This window comes from Vanessa cardui, chromosome 19 (genome assembly GCF_905220365.1).
Source record: "Vanessa cardui chromosome 19, ilVanCard2.1, whole genome shotgun sequence".
NCBI classification, from domain to species: Eukaryota; Metazoa; Arthropoda; class Insecta; order Lepidoptera; family Nymphalidae; genus Vanessa; species Vanessa cardui.
Window position 1 is genome coordinate 4,784,735 of NC_061141.1, and position 17,848 is coordinate 4,802,582.

The following is a 17,848-nucleotide window of genomic DNA, read 5'->3' on the forward strand; positions in this document are numbered from 1 at the left end:
ATTATGATGAAAACGACTAAAGGTAAACGTCCCAATTAGGACGTTTTCTAGTCTTCACTTTTTTTTTTAAAACCATAAGTTTTAATGTCAGCGAAATCAAACATTAGTCAAGGTAAGCTAAACTAAGTAACCTTTCTTGGAATGATAATACCAAATGTGAAGTTATACTTAACGTGGAATAATAAATTAAATAAATGTTTACGAGGAACTTCTGAATTCATATAAATTTGATAAAGTATAGAAGGCAAAACTGAAATTTGTAAAATCAATGAATTAGTTAGTGGTATGGTCGCACGTAAGGTTGTCTGTGAAAGTATCGCCCCCTTATAAATTATACCTCTCAACAGATTGCTGTTTGAGTATTCACTCAGTATTATTGTGGTCTGGTTTTAAGGGTGTGTTAACTAGCGTATATACAGGTTTCAGGAAGATAACATCTTGAATGATTAATATATCTTATATCGCCACAATATTGGTGCCCACTTATCATAAAAAAATATATCCATTGACAATAGTGACACTACTTACTCTTAAGCATATTTACACGTAAGTCTAATTTTATCTATACATATAATAAAGTTGCAGTGTCTCTTTGTATTATTAAAACAGCCCTTTTTTACTCAATGCATACGTATGTATATACGGTACACATACCAAAATAACATTTTTTTCAATTTTTGTCTGTCTCTCTGTTCTGACTAATCTTTGGAATGGCTGGACCGATTTTAACGGGACTTTCTCTGGCAGTTAACTGATATAATAAGGAGTAACTTAGGCTACAATAATATTTTTTTTGTTAAATTCAAACGCGTACAAGGTCGCGGGCACAGCTAGTTATAAATAAAAATGAAACTGAATATTAAAGTTGGCTAACTTCACCAATTTCACAACAAATATCGGAACAAGTAATCATGTACCTATATTCTGTTTCAATCGCAGAAGGATTAAACATAAACAAACCTCCAATTTTCATATTCCGTGTTATTTGCACGTCAAACAGTTTTTGATTAATATGAGTGAATCTTGAAATCGTAACGTATATTATTTTTCCTTTTCGTTTGATATTTGATCTATCTGAGGCACGATTGTATTTATACTGATTTGAGTACACATAGCCGAAAAATATCCAAAAGTATAAAATTGTCGGTATGGCCCAGTGGTCAGAACGCTTACCGTAACTGATTACGGGTTCAAATACAGGCAAGCACCACTGCATATTGTTTAAAATTCATCTCATGCTTAACGATGAAGGTAAACAGCGTGGTGGAATGTGTTCCGAACCTTTTCCTCAAGGGCAGAGGAGGCCTTAGCCCAGCACTGCTAAATTTATAGGCTATTGTTGTTTTTATTGTATAAAATTGTATATTATGTGTAATGTAACCCCTACGACTCTATCGGGAAAAGTAATAAAAGTAAGCAAAAGATTGACTTACTTTTAAGCCATTGACTTGTGCTTATTGCATACGGTTTAGACGTAAATTAATATTAATCGCAGATAAACATTAAAATCTAAAATAAAAAGTTCGTCTGGACCTACGCATTGCTTCCAATGGCACATCTTTTATACACGTGTAAGTCATTAGTGGAACATTATAGATCAGTAAATTCGTGTATGCAAGAACTAGTCGTGCTTCAAACACCGTGTGGGAAAGTTTCCGTTCCCTTGCTCCATTATAAAGTTAAGGCAAATATGTGATTACTCTACTTTCAGATCATTAAATGTCACATTAATAATGAAAATTTGCAATTTTATAACTTTTCATACTTGTTAACAGAATTTTGGTTGAGATGTTTTTATCCTAATATTATTTTCAGCATTAAATAAACTTAAGACAAAACTTGTTGAAGATCACGCACAATTACAAGTAGGTGTAATTTTGGGCATCATCTGTCTATCCCAAATTATCACAAAAGCATAATAATATGGCAAATATATTGAACAAATTGGATGAATTGGAAGATATTGAGGATCCCATATCAACAGCAGTAACTACAAATATTTTCTATACCTACCTATATTCTCATCATTAACCTTTAAAAATACAGAACACTAGAGAGTAAATATATACAGAAACGCAAAGAAAAGTTTTTAATTTTCTCACTCGAATTAATATTAAGTTTTGTAAACACTATCGAGTACAACACTAATGTACCACAAACTAACTGCCGTATTGTAGGGTGAAAGGAGCGTTATGTCAGTAGAGTAGAAATCTCGAACCTCGTGTTTATAACCTAAACCAATATTAAGAGCTTGATAGAAATTTACTAGAACGAATTTGAAATTTAAATGACGGCTGGTGAAAGCCTTTGTTGAACTGAAGTTATAATGATTGTTATAATGATGTGTCGTGTTATATAGCTAATGTTTTTGTTATAAATGATGAATATCTAAATCCATCACTCTCTTGGGTGAAGAAGTTTTAAAAATTAAGAGGAATTAATGGGTATCTTTAACGCCTCGGCATAAGCCTAAATACCAATTTTTATAATTAATTATATTATTTCTACCATCAGAAATACCGCATTTCTTTATAAACTTTCCTCTTCCTTTCATCTCCCTTAGAAGACTAATTTTGGAAAATCCTTTCTTAGTGCTCACTTTTGTTCGACAAAATTTAATCCCTGTAGATCCACCGGTGCATGTCAGTCATATTAAAATTTTACAAAGTTGATGTAACAAGATATGGAATACACGCTTCACTTTATAATTATAATATATTACAGTAATTACCGCTAAACATATGGCAATTATTTACTGCATATTATGTGGATCAAGTCTCTTAGGTGGCAAAATTCCATTAGTAGCTCCATCAAGTCATTTTGCATTTGCATAATTTCTTCATCGCATGTAATGTTAATGTTTATTATCGCTTAGTATATTTCAGTTACTTTCACAGTATAATATCATACGGTATTATGCTGTGGGGCAACGCAACCGCTATCCATACTATATTTGTGCTGCAGAAGAAGGCTATTCGCGCAATCTATAACTTAGGAGCTAAAGAATCGTTAAGGAATAAATTTAAAGAAATCAAGATATTAACTGTTGCTTCTCAATATATAATCTGTAATGTTATGTTTGTACGAAAAAATATTACTGATTTTCCTCTCAGGTCAGGGTATTTTCTTTTCCGAACCGGTGGTACTGTTTCAAATGACTATCAGTAAGAAAGTGTAATACTCCTATATTGAATAAAACAATTTGAGTTTGAGTATGTTCTTGTAATATTTAGAATTAAACAATACAGAGAGGCTCACTTGAGATATTTTAGTGTCTTGTCAGTTCTACAAAATATAATCATTACAAACCAGTGGTAACGCTATATTTAAATCAATCCTGTAACTAGAGGACTTAAAACTACAGTCTATTTAAATTTAGAATATTTTGTGTTTTTTATAAAACGACAAAGAATAATCACGTATTGAACGATAAAATATAAAATCACTTCTTGGTACAAATATCTTAGTCTCCGAGAAAGGTTTGCCCAAATATTAGACCCGAACAAAAAATCGACGCTCAATATAACTAATGTAACGAAAGAATTCCCAATGTCTTGGGAAAGTCGAAAAATTTCAGAGAAAAATTCCATGTAAAGATTGCTTCACATGACAAAGTGAGTGATTTGTGGCCAGCGAGATATAAAGCTGAATATGTCGGACGTAAAATACGTCAATCTAACAAGCTCGTTTCGAACTAAATTCGCAAGTTATATCGTTTGTTCCGATACATATTGCGGTAACTAATCTGAAGTTATTTTTCTTAACTCATTTTTCTAAAGTTATTCTGGTTTTCATGAGGACCAATCCGAGATCCTTCGTTCAATTCCCGGCTGAGCTGATATAGAAAACGTTCATTGGTTTTCTATATTGTTGTGGGTGGGTTTGGTTGTTTGGGTCGGGTTGGTGAAATACACATGTGGCAGAATTTCAATGAAATTAGACACATGCAGGTTTCTTCGCGATGTTTTCCTTCAGCGCCGAGCACGAGATGAATTATAAACACAAATTAAGCACATATATATAGTGGTGCTTGCCTGGGCTTGAACCCGAAATCATGGGTTAAAATGCACGTGAAATGAGCCGAGATGGCCCAGTGGTTAGCGACTGGGCCATCTCGGCTCATTTCCATAACACAAGTGCTTTAGCGACTTACATTGGGATCACAATAATGTCCGCAATGTTGTCCAATATTTATTTATATTCCTCTTGAGCGTTAATATTCAAATTTAAAACAATGTAACATATTACATGGGTACGTATAATTATGTTTAAAAATAAATTCACCAAAAGTGTGCGAATTGCAAAGTATTGTAAATCCAAGATTTACAATACTAGATTTAGCCAACATCGGTTGGCTAAATCCCGTGGCATATCTTTGTAGATAAATATTGAAGCTGTACATGTTTGCGAATTCTGATATACGTTATTTTGGCAGCGTTCACTCGGAAAATGGTGTGTGAGGATTTTTTTCGACTATTTTCCTCAATATCGGCATATTACAATATTAAAAAGTCTATATATAAAGGAAAAAACAATGACGTGAAAACAACTGACATGATATGAGTAGTCTCATACTCTCTTTGAGCAAGTCTTTCTAGATTCCTCATCAAAAGAAAAATCACGTCAAAATATACTGTATTCAAGCGAGGTTCTACAAGCACTTTTGAACCGTCTTTTAACAAATAATACAGTTGAGTAAAGCTACCACGGACAAACCAAATAAATAACAAAATACCAAAAAGTCGATTCTACCGGCATGATAATCAGTAGTTACTGTTTTCCAACATTTAAAAAATACATTAATATTAGTTTATTATAATTATATATGTATGTAACATATCCTGCCTGGAAGTCAACAAGTCAGCGACTATTATATATCAGCTACTGTCAAACATGGGACATGGAATCTTAGTTCCCAAGTTTAGTGGAGCATTGGTGTTTTCCGGAATGGTTAATACTTCTTTGAGCACCAATGACTATTGACGATGGAGACCGCTTACGGCTTAACGGCTGTGGCTGATTTATTTTAAATAAAAATTTACTTGTAATTTTGATTATAAGTAAATTTACTATTAGACCGGGAGATAATGACACAAAATATTTATTCGGTCATTTGTACCAGTATGGCGGTTCTTTAGTGGTCTGATTACGTAAAAGCAAAAAGGACAATGATGGTCATAGCGCTGGCACCGGCGGCCCAATCGCGTGGGCGTTAATCGAACGCGTCGGATAAATAACGAGTGTCGAACGATTTGTTCCACAAAAATGCTTGTATTTTTTAGATAGTCGAAATAAAATAAGTAGGCGCTGGCCTAATACCATACTTCTCGGGTGACTTACAGCCCGCCATACCGACGCGAATACATTAGTTTAAATAAAACAATTCAATCATTTGTATACCACTGCAAAGGATTTTTTTTTTTATCGTCAAACATTTTGTACCAGGAAAGTATGTAGCAAAATTTGACCGTTATTATTTTTCCCATACAGTAGGGGGAAAAAGTGCTGCCATACTTGAAATACTTATTTATTTGACACGTTTTAAAAATACGACTGTAATCATTTTCCTTTTTGCCTCTACGTAATCAGACCCCTGAAGAACCGCCATACTCGTACAAATGACCAAATATTTTGTGTCATCATGTCCCGGTCTATGTGAGAATATTTATTTAATATAGTAGAATATTATATATTAAATATGTTAGAACTTATGAAAATAATTTAATATTGAATTATACAGAAGAACTAATTCAACGCATTTGCAACATTGACATTCTAAAGACAAAATTAGTTTGCGAGCAATTTCTAAATACCTTTTGCCGAAAGGTCATATTAGTCATACATATCATCACTAATGATTTTTTAAAATAATTAACATATATTATATTTTAACGGATTTAAGTCGCGTATATTACATTTTTTTACCATCCCGACGTTTTCGAGCACTTTACAGCGTTCGGGGTCACGGGTAGACTGAGGTGACATTTGTCTATTTGAGGTACAAAAGAAATATTATTTACAACTACCGCCAACGATTTCTCAATTGGTATCTTGAGTAACGTTCCGGTTGCACGCAGAAGGCACTGACTGTATCTTTAGGTCTTGCAGTCTGTTGGATTTGGGATTTTAAATTTTTAATAAGTGGATCCCAGGTGTTTTTTTTTTAATTTATTTAAGCACACTTACAATATATATATATATTTACACTGATATAAAATTTGAAAGAGTTCAATACAATAAAGTCCTTAATACAAAACACTTAATAACACACTAAATACAACACAAAAAGCTCAGCTAGTGAAATAAGGGGAAATAAAAAAGAGTATAAAAAATATTAACGAACTGTGTTAGAAATGTGTGTTAGAAAGTCTCCAACCATCTTCTCTATTGAAGTTCGGATATTTTTGAATTTCAATAGCCTCGCGTATCATTCTAGGAATGAATCTGTGTTCTCTAGCGAGGATCTGTGATTTATCAAATCGAATAAAATAAATAAAAATAAAATCTTTATTTATTTTTTGATTTTAAGTGAAGCTGATGCAGACTAACTATTTTTTCTCAATATGGATAGATTAAGCCTGCCGTTTATATGAATCAGAAACTACTTAGGAGACAATTTCAAAAGAAACTTTCGAATAAAGCAAAAATAGACTTTCGAAAATGCGGCTTTAATACGTCATGCGGCATAAACTACAAGGAACCACCCTCGAAAGAGCTGTAATCGACCTAAGTATAAAAACTTTGCAAAAGAGCTAATATATGTCATACATCATATGGCATCACATCATATACACAAAATTTGATTAAAGACAGTAAATGATACTGCCCCATATCGCCCCCTAACTGTAAATCGTTTAAGAGTTCCATCACTACATTGTATAAAACAAGGTCGCTTTCTCTGTCCCTATATCTTTAAATCTACGCAACGGATTTTGATGCGGTTTTTTTTAATAGATAGTATGATTCAAGGGGAAGGTTTGTGTATATAATACATGTACAATATAGTAAAGAAACACTGACAATTTTAGAAGTTTGCAATGTGATGTCGTAAATAAACAAATTCTGTAGTATATTTAGTATCAGTATTTCACCCGTGCGAAGCCGGGGTGGGTAGCTAGTTGATTATAATATTCAATACATATTACGGAACATTACATTACAATACATTACGGAAGGTGACTCAAATATTCAAATAACCTACAAATAAAAGATTCGACCGAGTATCGCTAACGTGCTCCTTAGAATTGTTCCGTTCCCTAGCGTTCCGTTACATTGTCATGGATCCTTGAAACTATCCTTGAAGTATATCCTGTATAATAAAAAAAGAATCATCAAAATTGGTTTACGTGATTTTCAGTTATTCACCTATTTGTCGCGCATAGACATAATGCAAATTTAAGACTTATGTCGTTTTTATACGGATACCATCATCGGAAAAAAATAAAATTAAAATGGGACCCCACGGGAAGCACTACCTTTCAAACAAAAAAAAAATATGAAAATCGGTCCACCCAGTAAAAAGTTATGAGGTAACAAACATAAAAAAAAATACAGACGAATTGATAACCTCCTCCTTTTTGAAGTCGGTTGATAAAATGGTTAGGTTTATCCAGAGCATGTTTACATACTTACTTTACGACTTTACGACTTGAGGAACGCCTATTTTTGACATCTCCTATATATTCCTTGACCCTAGTGCCGATGCTTCTCTTTGTTTGGCCTATGTAAGATAAACCACACTCACATTCGAGTTTATATACTCCCGCAGTTTGTAAAGGAATATTTCTCTTGATAGGTCTCAAGAACTGGCTCACTTTCTTATGAGGCTTGTAAATGGTTTTAATCGAAGCTCGCTTCAAGATGTTGCCAATCCTGTCTGTAACTCCCTTCACATATGGTAGAAATGCAGGTTGTCGCTCAACTGTGGGTGGCTTGATACGGCTTCTGCGTTGCTGGCGATGCACGGGCAGCTTGTTCTGATGGAGTGCAAGCTTGACCTGACGTAGCTCGTCCTCTAGGTGTTCAGCATCGCAGAGATGGTGGGCTCTCTGAAACAAAGATTTGCCAACGGTAGCTAACTGACTAGGGTGGTGGTGCGAGTCACCATTGAGGTATTTGTTGGTGTGTGTGGGTTTCCTATAAACAGTGTGACTGAATGTATTGTCAGGATTCTTGATAATAAGGATGTCAAGGAAAGCTAAAGAATTATTTGCCTCTAATTCCATAGTAAATTGAATGCTTTTATTTAGAAAATTAAGATGTACTAAAAATGCAGATGTCAGATCACTAGGTAGTATTGTGAAAGTGTCATCTACGTACCGTTTATAAAACCTAGGTGTTATTGGTCCAGAGCGAATTAATATAATATAATGTAATCGCGAAAATCTAAGACAACATTAAAATATTAATCTTCACGTGGCATGAAATTCAAGGAATTTATTTATCTTGTAATTAATTTACGATATAATTGTACCACATAAAGTATATATATTCATATTAATGTATCAAATTACCGACAACCCCGGCTTCGCAGAAATGCAATCAAGAAATAAAATGATATGAATTAAATATAACTTATAACCCTTCAGCACAGGAATAATGTACCTTTCTACTAAAGTCATTTTTTTTTCTTTTAATTAGATGTTTATTTAGTTCCCAAGATTACCCCCCATATATTATTTCACCTCTTACTCATAATATATTCTTATTATTTAGATGTATAACTTATTGCACATCTATGGGCGTCCTACCCTTTCAAAGTGCTCCTACTGTTCCTGTGTTGGCTTAGTGAGGAATGTTATGTCATCTAATGGAACAGCAATCTTCACAGTTGCTTATATAGGATCGAGACACTATTTATACTTAGTTCAAGATTAATCCGCCCCAGTATAAGAAAAAAAATGTAGCAATTAGCATATCATATCAGAGTAGCTTTACATTTAATATAACCTAATAAAAATGACGATTGGAAAAGTCCTTGAGCCTCCTTTAATAGATTATGTTTTGGGTCTGATTGTGATAGGCTTATGATAGGAGGATATAATCCGCCGATTTCTTTGAACATTTTGATTATTATTCGTAGAAAATATTTCCCATGTAATAAATTTTATTACCAGGTACGTTTTCCTTTACCAAATATTTTGTAACAATGAAACGATACCCTAGTGGCCGAGAAGGTCACGTTCAGAACGTTTCCTTCGAAAGCTCTCTACCATCGTACTGCTCGAGAGCTATGTGTAATATTTGTTCGTTTTCCCTCATGACCGTAAAATACCAATATGACTGGTATGAAATATTTGCAATAACTTTTGGTTTCATACCAAAGATTAGAAAGAAAATATACATAGACTATGTGACATAGGTTAAAAATACAAATTGACACGGAACAAAATTTTTCCGTCTATCTGTATGTATAGATGCATTAAATTTATTATTTATTATATACTAGTGAACAGATTTTCCTGCGATGTTCAATTGACAGAATAATTTGTGAGAAGGTTTAAGAGTATGTCAGTAACTCACTTAAATAATACCTCAGTCTTATTACAGGAATCAAAAGAAAAGTTTTTTTTAAATTATTTAATTTTAGTACATTTTTATGATAAATATATCCACAAGCGACTAATACCGTGAAACGTTTATACCAGTATCATGAATATTCACACTGAAGGAGTTTTCGTGTTAAGGGTGTATACACACATGTACACGCGAAGGTGCGGTATCGCGGTGCGACAACTGCAACTTGCAAGTTTGCTGGTGTGGTTTTTTTAACTAAAACGGTCGTCTCACTTTAAATTATGATTTAAAAAAATATTACATTATATTCGGCGCGCTTTAGTTGCGTTCGAGTGGAAAGGTTCTCTAACACGTAAGTATAGAAGACAGTTTTCATCTTTCTATTGGAGTTTCTAACAATTACCCACATTAAATAGTAATTTAAGAATATGTACCTTTATTTTACATATTTATGGTAGGAATTCATACACAAAAACGTTATACTGACACAGTTACAAATAATTAATGGTTTTCCTAAACGGTTTTCGACAAGATTTAATTAAAGTTTAATTAAATTTATTTTAGAGCACACACATTTACAAACTCATAACAAGGGGTGTGTGTTGTTAGATTAGTAGAAAAAAAACGGGTGTTAGCAAATGTTAGTGTTGGTTTTTCTTAACGCTTTTCAACAAGACTGATTTCTTTAAAATTTAATTAACATTGCTTAAGAACATACACGTAAAAACAGTCATAAAAAACGGGTGTCAGCAGTAATATTTATATATTACTAAATTAATATTGGTGCAATAAAACTTTTTTTTCTATAACAATGAACGTGAAATATACTTCATTACAACATGCAAGTCAAGGCGATACGAAGATCATGATATATAGTCGAAAGCTAGGCAACGCGACGTCGCAAAGCAACGCTTTTGTGTGAACAAGCCCTAAGACAATGTGCCTCAATTAATTGTAGTACACTTTATCAGCTTCATAATCAGACTCAATCCGTTTATCTCCTTGAGATTGATGATTCAGAACGAACCCATCCTGCTATTTAATTACAGCTAAGTCATAACAATAAGATTTTGTTACGATATTTTCTTCACTTTAAATCGCGGTCGTCGTAAGATTGCCTTATAACTTTTATATAACTTTATATTAATACGTAAAGCCACAATTTTATATCAAAAGATGCGGACGAAGCTGTATGCAATTTGACACTATTAAAGTTTATGTGGATAAAATATGCATTATATTCGTTGATGTACACATCACTCACACTACGATACGTTTAACACATATATAGTACGTCACAACTAAGATGTAGCATCGACAATATTCGTTAAATCGATCACATCCGAATTAAATACGCAATCCGCTATATGACTTCACACAAACGCAATAACTTGTAATATCATATAACCTAATATATTCGTCAATTTGACACGTCGATTTACATGCTCTTGCTTACTTGGGTTAAACTGACTGACTTGGATTATAACAAAATTTATTACCAATTTTTAGCATTTACTTTATTTTTCTACCATATATATTTTATCAGCAGAATCTCGAGGCGTTAGTTTAAAAAAGTAGCCTGTATCCTTTCTGGCGATCAAACTGGAGATAGTTTGAGCTCCAGATATTGAGTTTCTTCAAAATCGGTTCAGCAGCATAAGTATATAGTAGACTTGGTTACAAAGTCAGAATTTATTTCGCATTTATACTATTGATATGGATATATTAAATTATTTGGACCCATATTGTGACAGAGGTTTACCTACGTGCCATATCCCATCCATCAGTTATTCAGTTATATCATTATAAATATTTGTATTATACCATAATGGTATTCGACCTTGGAAAGGAGCAGGTGTTCCAGCCGGTAACGGTAGCGTCGACAAACTCATACCGATGATCGGGAGATAATAGTGTGTATTGTTACTTGTTTGTTGGGTTGGATTTTCGATCGTATTAGGTTGGGGAAAAAGTCTTTTCGCATATAGTATGTATGAACTTGTAATAAAATCTCTTTGGCTATATCATTTGTATCTGGCTGGTTTTGGTATCATTAAAAAGTTTTAATTTTAAAGAAGGCACTTCCAAATTCAAATTAGGAATTTGTGTGATTTTCATTTGTTTTTGTTGTTGTTAAAATGAGTGAATCTAAAGAAGAAATTCGATACATTTTAAAATTTTACTATAAAAAAGGTAAAAATGCAACTCAAGCCGCGAAAAAAAATTGTGATGTTTATGGACCTAATGCAGTATCTGTGAGAGTAGCGCAAGTTTGGTTTAAGCGTTTTCAATCCGGAAATTTTGATATCAAAGATGCATCTCGCTCTGGTCGCCCTGTTACGGACAAAATTGATGCCATTTTTGAAAAAGTGGAGCAAGATCAGCATATTAGTAGTTACAATGTAGCTGAAGAACTGGCTACTGACCACAAAACGGTTTTGACTCATTTGAATAAAGCTGGGTACACAAAAAAGCTCGATATATGGGTGCCTCATGAACTCACTGAAAGAAACCTAATGAACCGTGTACTCATTTGTGATTCTTTATTACGACGTAATGAAACCGAACCATTTTTGAAGAAGCTGATAACTGGTGATGAAAAGTGGATCACATACGACAAGAACGTGCGAAAAAGATCGTGGTCAAAGGCCGGTCAAGCTTCACAGACTGTGGCAAAACCCGGATTAACTCGCAACAAGGTAATGCTGTGTGTATGGTGGGATTGGAAGGGCATCATTCATTATGAGCTGTTACCGCCCGGCAGGACCATCGATTCAGAACTGTATTGCGAACAATTGATGAGATTGAAGCAAGAAATTGAGAGAAAGCGGCCAGAATTGATCAACAGAAGGGGTGTGGTTTTTCACCACGACAATGCTAGACCTCACACATCTTTAGCCACTCAACAAAAATTACGAGAGTTTGGCTGGGAGGTATTAATGCATCCGCCGTATAGTCCTGACCTTGCACCTTCAGATTTTCATCTGTTTCGGTCTCTGCAGAATTCCTTAGGCAGTGTCAGGTTAACATAACGAGAGGACTGCCAAAACCACTTGTCGCAGTTTTTCGATCAGAAGCCCCAAAATTTTTACAGCAATGGGATCATGTCACTACCAACAAGATGGCAAAAAGTTATGGAACAAAATGGCATCTACATACTTCAGTCAAATGTAAATAAACTATAAAAAAAATGTTTGAATTTTCATATAAAATACGAAGAAACTTTTTCCCCAACCTATTATTTTGACTGGCTTACTTCTTCTTCTTTACATAGTATAAAACAAAGTCTCTTATCGCAGTCTGTTCCTATGTATGCTTAGATATTTAAAATTACACATGGAATTTTGACGTGCGAAGCCGGGACGGTTCGCTAGTAAGAAATAAATCATTGTACGATCATTTAAGTCACTTACTTGGTGGTTGGGCTTTGGAAAGCCCGTCTGGGTAGTTACCACCCACTCATCAGATATTCTACCGCCAAACAACAGTACTTTGTATTGTTGTGTTCCGGTTTGAAGGGTGAGTGAGCCAGTGTAACCATGCGAAAGTGACATAACATCTTTATACCCAAGGTTTGTGGCGCATTGGCGATGAAAGGAATAGTTAATGTTTCTTGAAGCGCCATTGTCTATGGGCGGTGCTGACCAATAGGTTGCCCATACGCTCGTTCGCATTATTTGTAACAAAATTTGAAAAGGCAATCATGTGCAATGATGAATGACAGTTGAATATATACGCAAACACCCTAACGAGCCAAAGTAACGCTAAAAAAAACTTTGCCATCGTCGGATATAATTGTACAGAATGCTGCTAACGGTCCTTCCGCCACAAACTGTCACTTTCGATTCACTTTGACAAGGTTCCCAGCGCCCGGATTAAAATTATTATTGTAATATTTTATCCTTTGTTTTTTATACTGTACAACAATTGGATCATCATTAAGCATTCGGTTGTAATTCAAATTTCCTTTAAACTTTATTCCTATAGACAACACTACAGAGTTTCACAATTTTGTACAATACAAATCTGACACAGAGTTCTACGTGACTAACGCCTTAATGAGAAAAGCATTTCCCAGAAATGTCGATACAATTATTATTTCTTCTTTTTCTTTAACAATAATCTGATTGGCTCGTTATCTAGTGGCTAGGTTAGCTTATAAGTTTGGAGATCAGAAGATCCTATGTGGGCTATTAACTTAATTGAGTTTTTCCATCAAGACATTCTCAATGAAACCCCAGTATATACATCACCGTGAGATTATTTTTCGCTATATTAAAAATAATGCGTTAAATTGCTATCATAATTCACGGTTCACAATATTCCGATAATTCTTGGTGGTAGGGCTTTGTGCAAGCCCGCCTGGGTAGGTACCACCCACTTACCAGTTATTCTACCGCCAAATAACAGTACTCAGTATTGTTGTATTCCGGTTTGAAGGGTGAGTGAGCCAGTGTAACTACAGGCACAAGGCACATAACATCTTAGTTCCCAAGGTTGGTGGCACATTGACGATGTAAGGAATAGATAATATTTCTTACAGCGTCATTGTCTATGGGTGATGGTGACCACTTACCATCAGGTGGCCCATATGCTCGTCCGCCAAGCTTTACCATAAAAAAAAATTGCAATCTGTCTCGTCAGATTATAAAATAACGATGTTTGTAATCTTACGATGACATGTACATGCCTGTGCTTCAAGAAACACGTCGAAAGATCAAATGCCTAAACTACTTCCGGGGGTATTATATTTCGCATCCCTCGCATTATAAGTTTGAAAGTATAGAGAGTTTAAGAATGGCTGTTTTTGCTGATTGTAAGACAATGCGCTCATAGTCACATTACCTTGCGAAATATGTGGTAGTAGTCGTAATATTAAGTTATACAACGAGGCGACTGTGTATAATCGCTACAGTTTGATCTGTGTCATAAGGAATAAGTTTTTAAATACAACGTCAGATCAGTGCTGTGCAAAAAGTATTTAGTTTAAAGTCATTTCTTATATGTTTTATTATTTATATAATAGATGTCACTGTACCGAAATTAAATCGCGCTAACGTTTGGTATTGTTGTAAATAATAATGTTTGAGAAATGTTTGTGTATTCAGTTCAAAATTAATAATGTATGCGTGAAGAATAAAGTATCAGTGTACCTAAACAGTGAAGAGTTGTATTGCGTTATTCCTGAAGTAAGCTTATGTACGACTATGCGGGTTGTACAGACTGTACCGTCTTCGTGTTCACGGCAGAGATGTAACGGAGCTTCGATTCCGGTTCCGTTAAGTCGGAACTTCCGATTATTATTACACTTTCGGTTCCGATTTCGGTTCCGATCCTTTTGTATCGGATGTTAATCGGAGGTCGAACGAAACAAAGCGGGCGGCGCGCGACGGCCTGCGCGAACAGGTTCATACATGTCGCGCGGGGAATACCCCGACCCCACTACGTGCACATTCAGTCAGTCAATTATTTTTTCACTTGTTATTATTTGTTACGCCCACGACACGTTTATAGGTTATAGATAATTGTTTTGATTTTTGCGGCTTATTATCAATAAAAGTGATCTGTTTTTGTGTGGTATAATGAAACCTAAATCCAGTTGTATTTGGAACTACTTCAATGAAGTTAATTCAGATTCGGCAAAGTGTAAACTGTGTATGAAGACGTATTCAAGAAAGGGAGGTACGACAACGTCCTTAAAAAGTCATTTGAAGTCTGTCCATGCCACTGAATTTGAAGAATTCATTAAATCAGAAACTGAAAAAAAAGATACTGTACAGCCTTCGACTTCGACGCCCCTTCAGGATGCTAAAAAACAAATGACTTTAAAAGAAACTTTGCTGAAGAATACAAAATGGTGCACTTCTAATGCTAAATCTAAGGAAATTGACAGATTAATTTCGGAAATGATTGCATTGCAAGACCTACCCTTCAATTTTGTGGAAGGTATAGGATTTCGACGACTTATGCAGTTTACTGTGCCAAATTATCAGTTAAGGGGAAGACAATTTTTTACGGAAAATATTTGTGGTCATTTATATGAAACATTAGCTAAAAATATTAAAGATTTGCTCACATAATTTGAAAAGATCTCATTTACAACAGACATTTGGACCGAACCAAGTTCAAATGTATCTTTATTGAGTCTGACAGCACATGGCATAAACAGAGATTTTAAAAGGCTAAAAGTTATTTTAAAGTGCCATACATTTGACGGAAGACATACAGGAGATCTAGTTCTTGAAAAAATTAACAGTATGTTGATGGAATGGGGCATCATAAAAGAGAAAATTCATTGTTTTGTACGCGACTCAGGATCTAATATGATACGAGCAATGAAACTCGGCGACTTACCTGATGTCAGTTGCACTGTGCATCAGTTGCAAATGTGTGTGCGAACATTGTTAGATTCTGATGAAGAAACTAAAGCCTTATTATCGAAATGCAAAAAAATTTCGACGCATTTCAATCATTCCCAAATAGCTCAGACTGAACTGCATAAAATACAAAAGGAACAACTCAACCAAGAATGTTTGAGTGTAAAACAGGATTGTAGTACGCGGTAAGTTCTTTAATTTGTGCGTTTATTTTTTTTACCTCCAGATTAGTCCAGATTATATTTCAGTCAAAATTCTATGCACGCTAATACAATAAATTTAAATAAAACTACTAAATAGATTTTATTGAAACTCGCTGTCCCTAAGGACGCTGATTATAATGAGTGTAAATATTTAGTTTTTATCATTAATTTGATTTCAGTTATACTGTATATAGGTGTAAATTGTAAGCGTTAATTAAATTAATTAATCTGTTACAGGTGGAATAGTTCATTTCATATGTTGGAAAGAATGATTAAAATACAGGATTCTCTATGCCTGTACGCATGTAAACACAACATCTCGCAGTTGTCTCCTGAAGAATGGCTGCAGCTTAAAAAAATAGTGACTATACTTCAACCTTTTGAAGAAATTACCCGAAATATGAGTGATAATAACGCCAGTATCTCATCAGTAATTCCACTTATACACACACTCAAGTATACATTACAAACTGAAGCCAGTAAACAAGATACGAATGAAAAATTTAACAGTATAATAAAATGCACCGTCGATCAATTAAATTCCAAATTTGGTGACCTTCAAACAAATAATTTCTTTGCAATAGCAACCTATCTAGATCCTCGGTATAAAACAAAATTTTTTAATGAAGTGGTTAAAGAGAATATTGAAACCGAAATAATGTCACTATTTGATGCAGTTGCAGACACATCTAAAAACGAGGCTGATAATATTGGCGCTCCTGTAGAAAAACGGGCAAGAATGGAATTAAAAGCAGAAGCTAGCCATAGTAATGTGCAAACAGTTTTGTCGAATATATTGTTAAGTAGTGATAGTGATGAAGATGATGATGATACAACATCTGGAAGATATGCAGTTTTTGACAAATTTGTTGTAATGAAAGGTATGCTAAATGAGTACAATAAAGAAAAACGTATAAGTATTAGTGATGATCCGTTATTGTGGTGGAAAGTAAATGGAAATACAAAATTCCAGCCCCTACAATCAATTGCCCGGCAATATTTGCCATGTCCACCGGGATCGGTAGCTAGTGAACAACTTTTTAGTGGTGCTGGCCTAATTTACGACTCTTTAAGAAATACATTGGATGGGGACAAAGCATCAAAACTTTTGTTCATAAAGTACAATACATTACTTTTGGAGTCCATTTTGATTTAATTTGTTTTAGCTTTTGTTCATTTATTGTAATGTAACCAAATGTAACACGATACTTTAGGTTTTAATTTTAATTAAACTTTAATTAAATTCATTAATTTTATCTTTTGTTTATTTGGAATTATGCCAATTTTTTTTCAGTTTTTTTTATTTTGTAACAAAAAATAAAAATGAAAAGAATTGACTATGAATCATGTTTTATTTGTCCTTAAACAAACTGACCCTGCCTCCGATTTCGATTCCGATTCCGATTCCGATTCCGATAAACCAAATTTGAAAACTCCGATTCCGATAAAACTACCTCCGTTACATCCCTGGTTCACGGTCACTAGGTCAATTGACAAAATTATAATGGGAGATCAAGGGCGACTCAAACCAATTCGTAACGGATACAGATAATAACACACCTAAACATTAACGAGTTCATAAAATCTTTTTTAAATATACAGTAAAAAAAACAATTTAATAAAAAAAAAAACATGGCCGCTTCGTTCGCTCCGACTTTGACATGGAAATACACTAATTCAACCGTGCCGTTGGAACTCGTTAATTTCCAGGAAAAATCACACATTGAACTCAATAAAATCCAATTTTTGACA

At 34.2% G+C, this 17,848-nt stretch overlaps 1 protein-coding gene across 2 annotated transcripts; it reads left to right on the forward strand.

Moving 5' to 3' along the window:
- The first annotated feature begins 14,768 nt into the window (after positions 1-14,768).
- Positions 14,769-17,536, forward strand: LOC124538024 (zinc finger BED domain-containing protein 4-like). 2 transcript variants are annotated; one of them, XM_047115026.1, is made up of 3 exons: positions 14,769-15,890; positions 15,993-16,078; positions 16,334-17,536. In XM_047115026.1, exons 1-3 carry the CDS (start codon positions 15,774-15,776, stop codon positions 17,250-17,252), a joined length of 1,122 nt encoding a protein of 373 aa, XP_046970982.1. In that variant the 5' UTR covers positions 14,769-15,773; the 3' UTR covers positions 17,253-17,536. The 2 variants fall into 2 exon arrangements, with proteins under 2 accessions (XP_046970982.1, XP_046970981.1); XM_047115025.1 differs by having other exon boundaries at positions 14,769-16,078.
- The last annotated feature ends 312 nt before the right edge of the window (positions 17,537-17,848 follow it).

What these genes read in the sequence shown, in the direction of transcription:
- LOC124538024 (XM_047115025.1), top strand. Translation starts at nt 15,774, where the DNA reads ATGTTGATGGAATGGGGCATCATAAAAGAGAAAATTCATTGTTTTGTA. An exon ending in AAACAGGATTGTAGTACGCG is followed by an intron (nt 16,079 to 16,333) that starts GTAAGTTCTTTA and finishes AATCTGTTACAG; the next exon opens with GTGGAATAGTTCATTTCATA.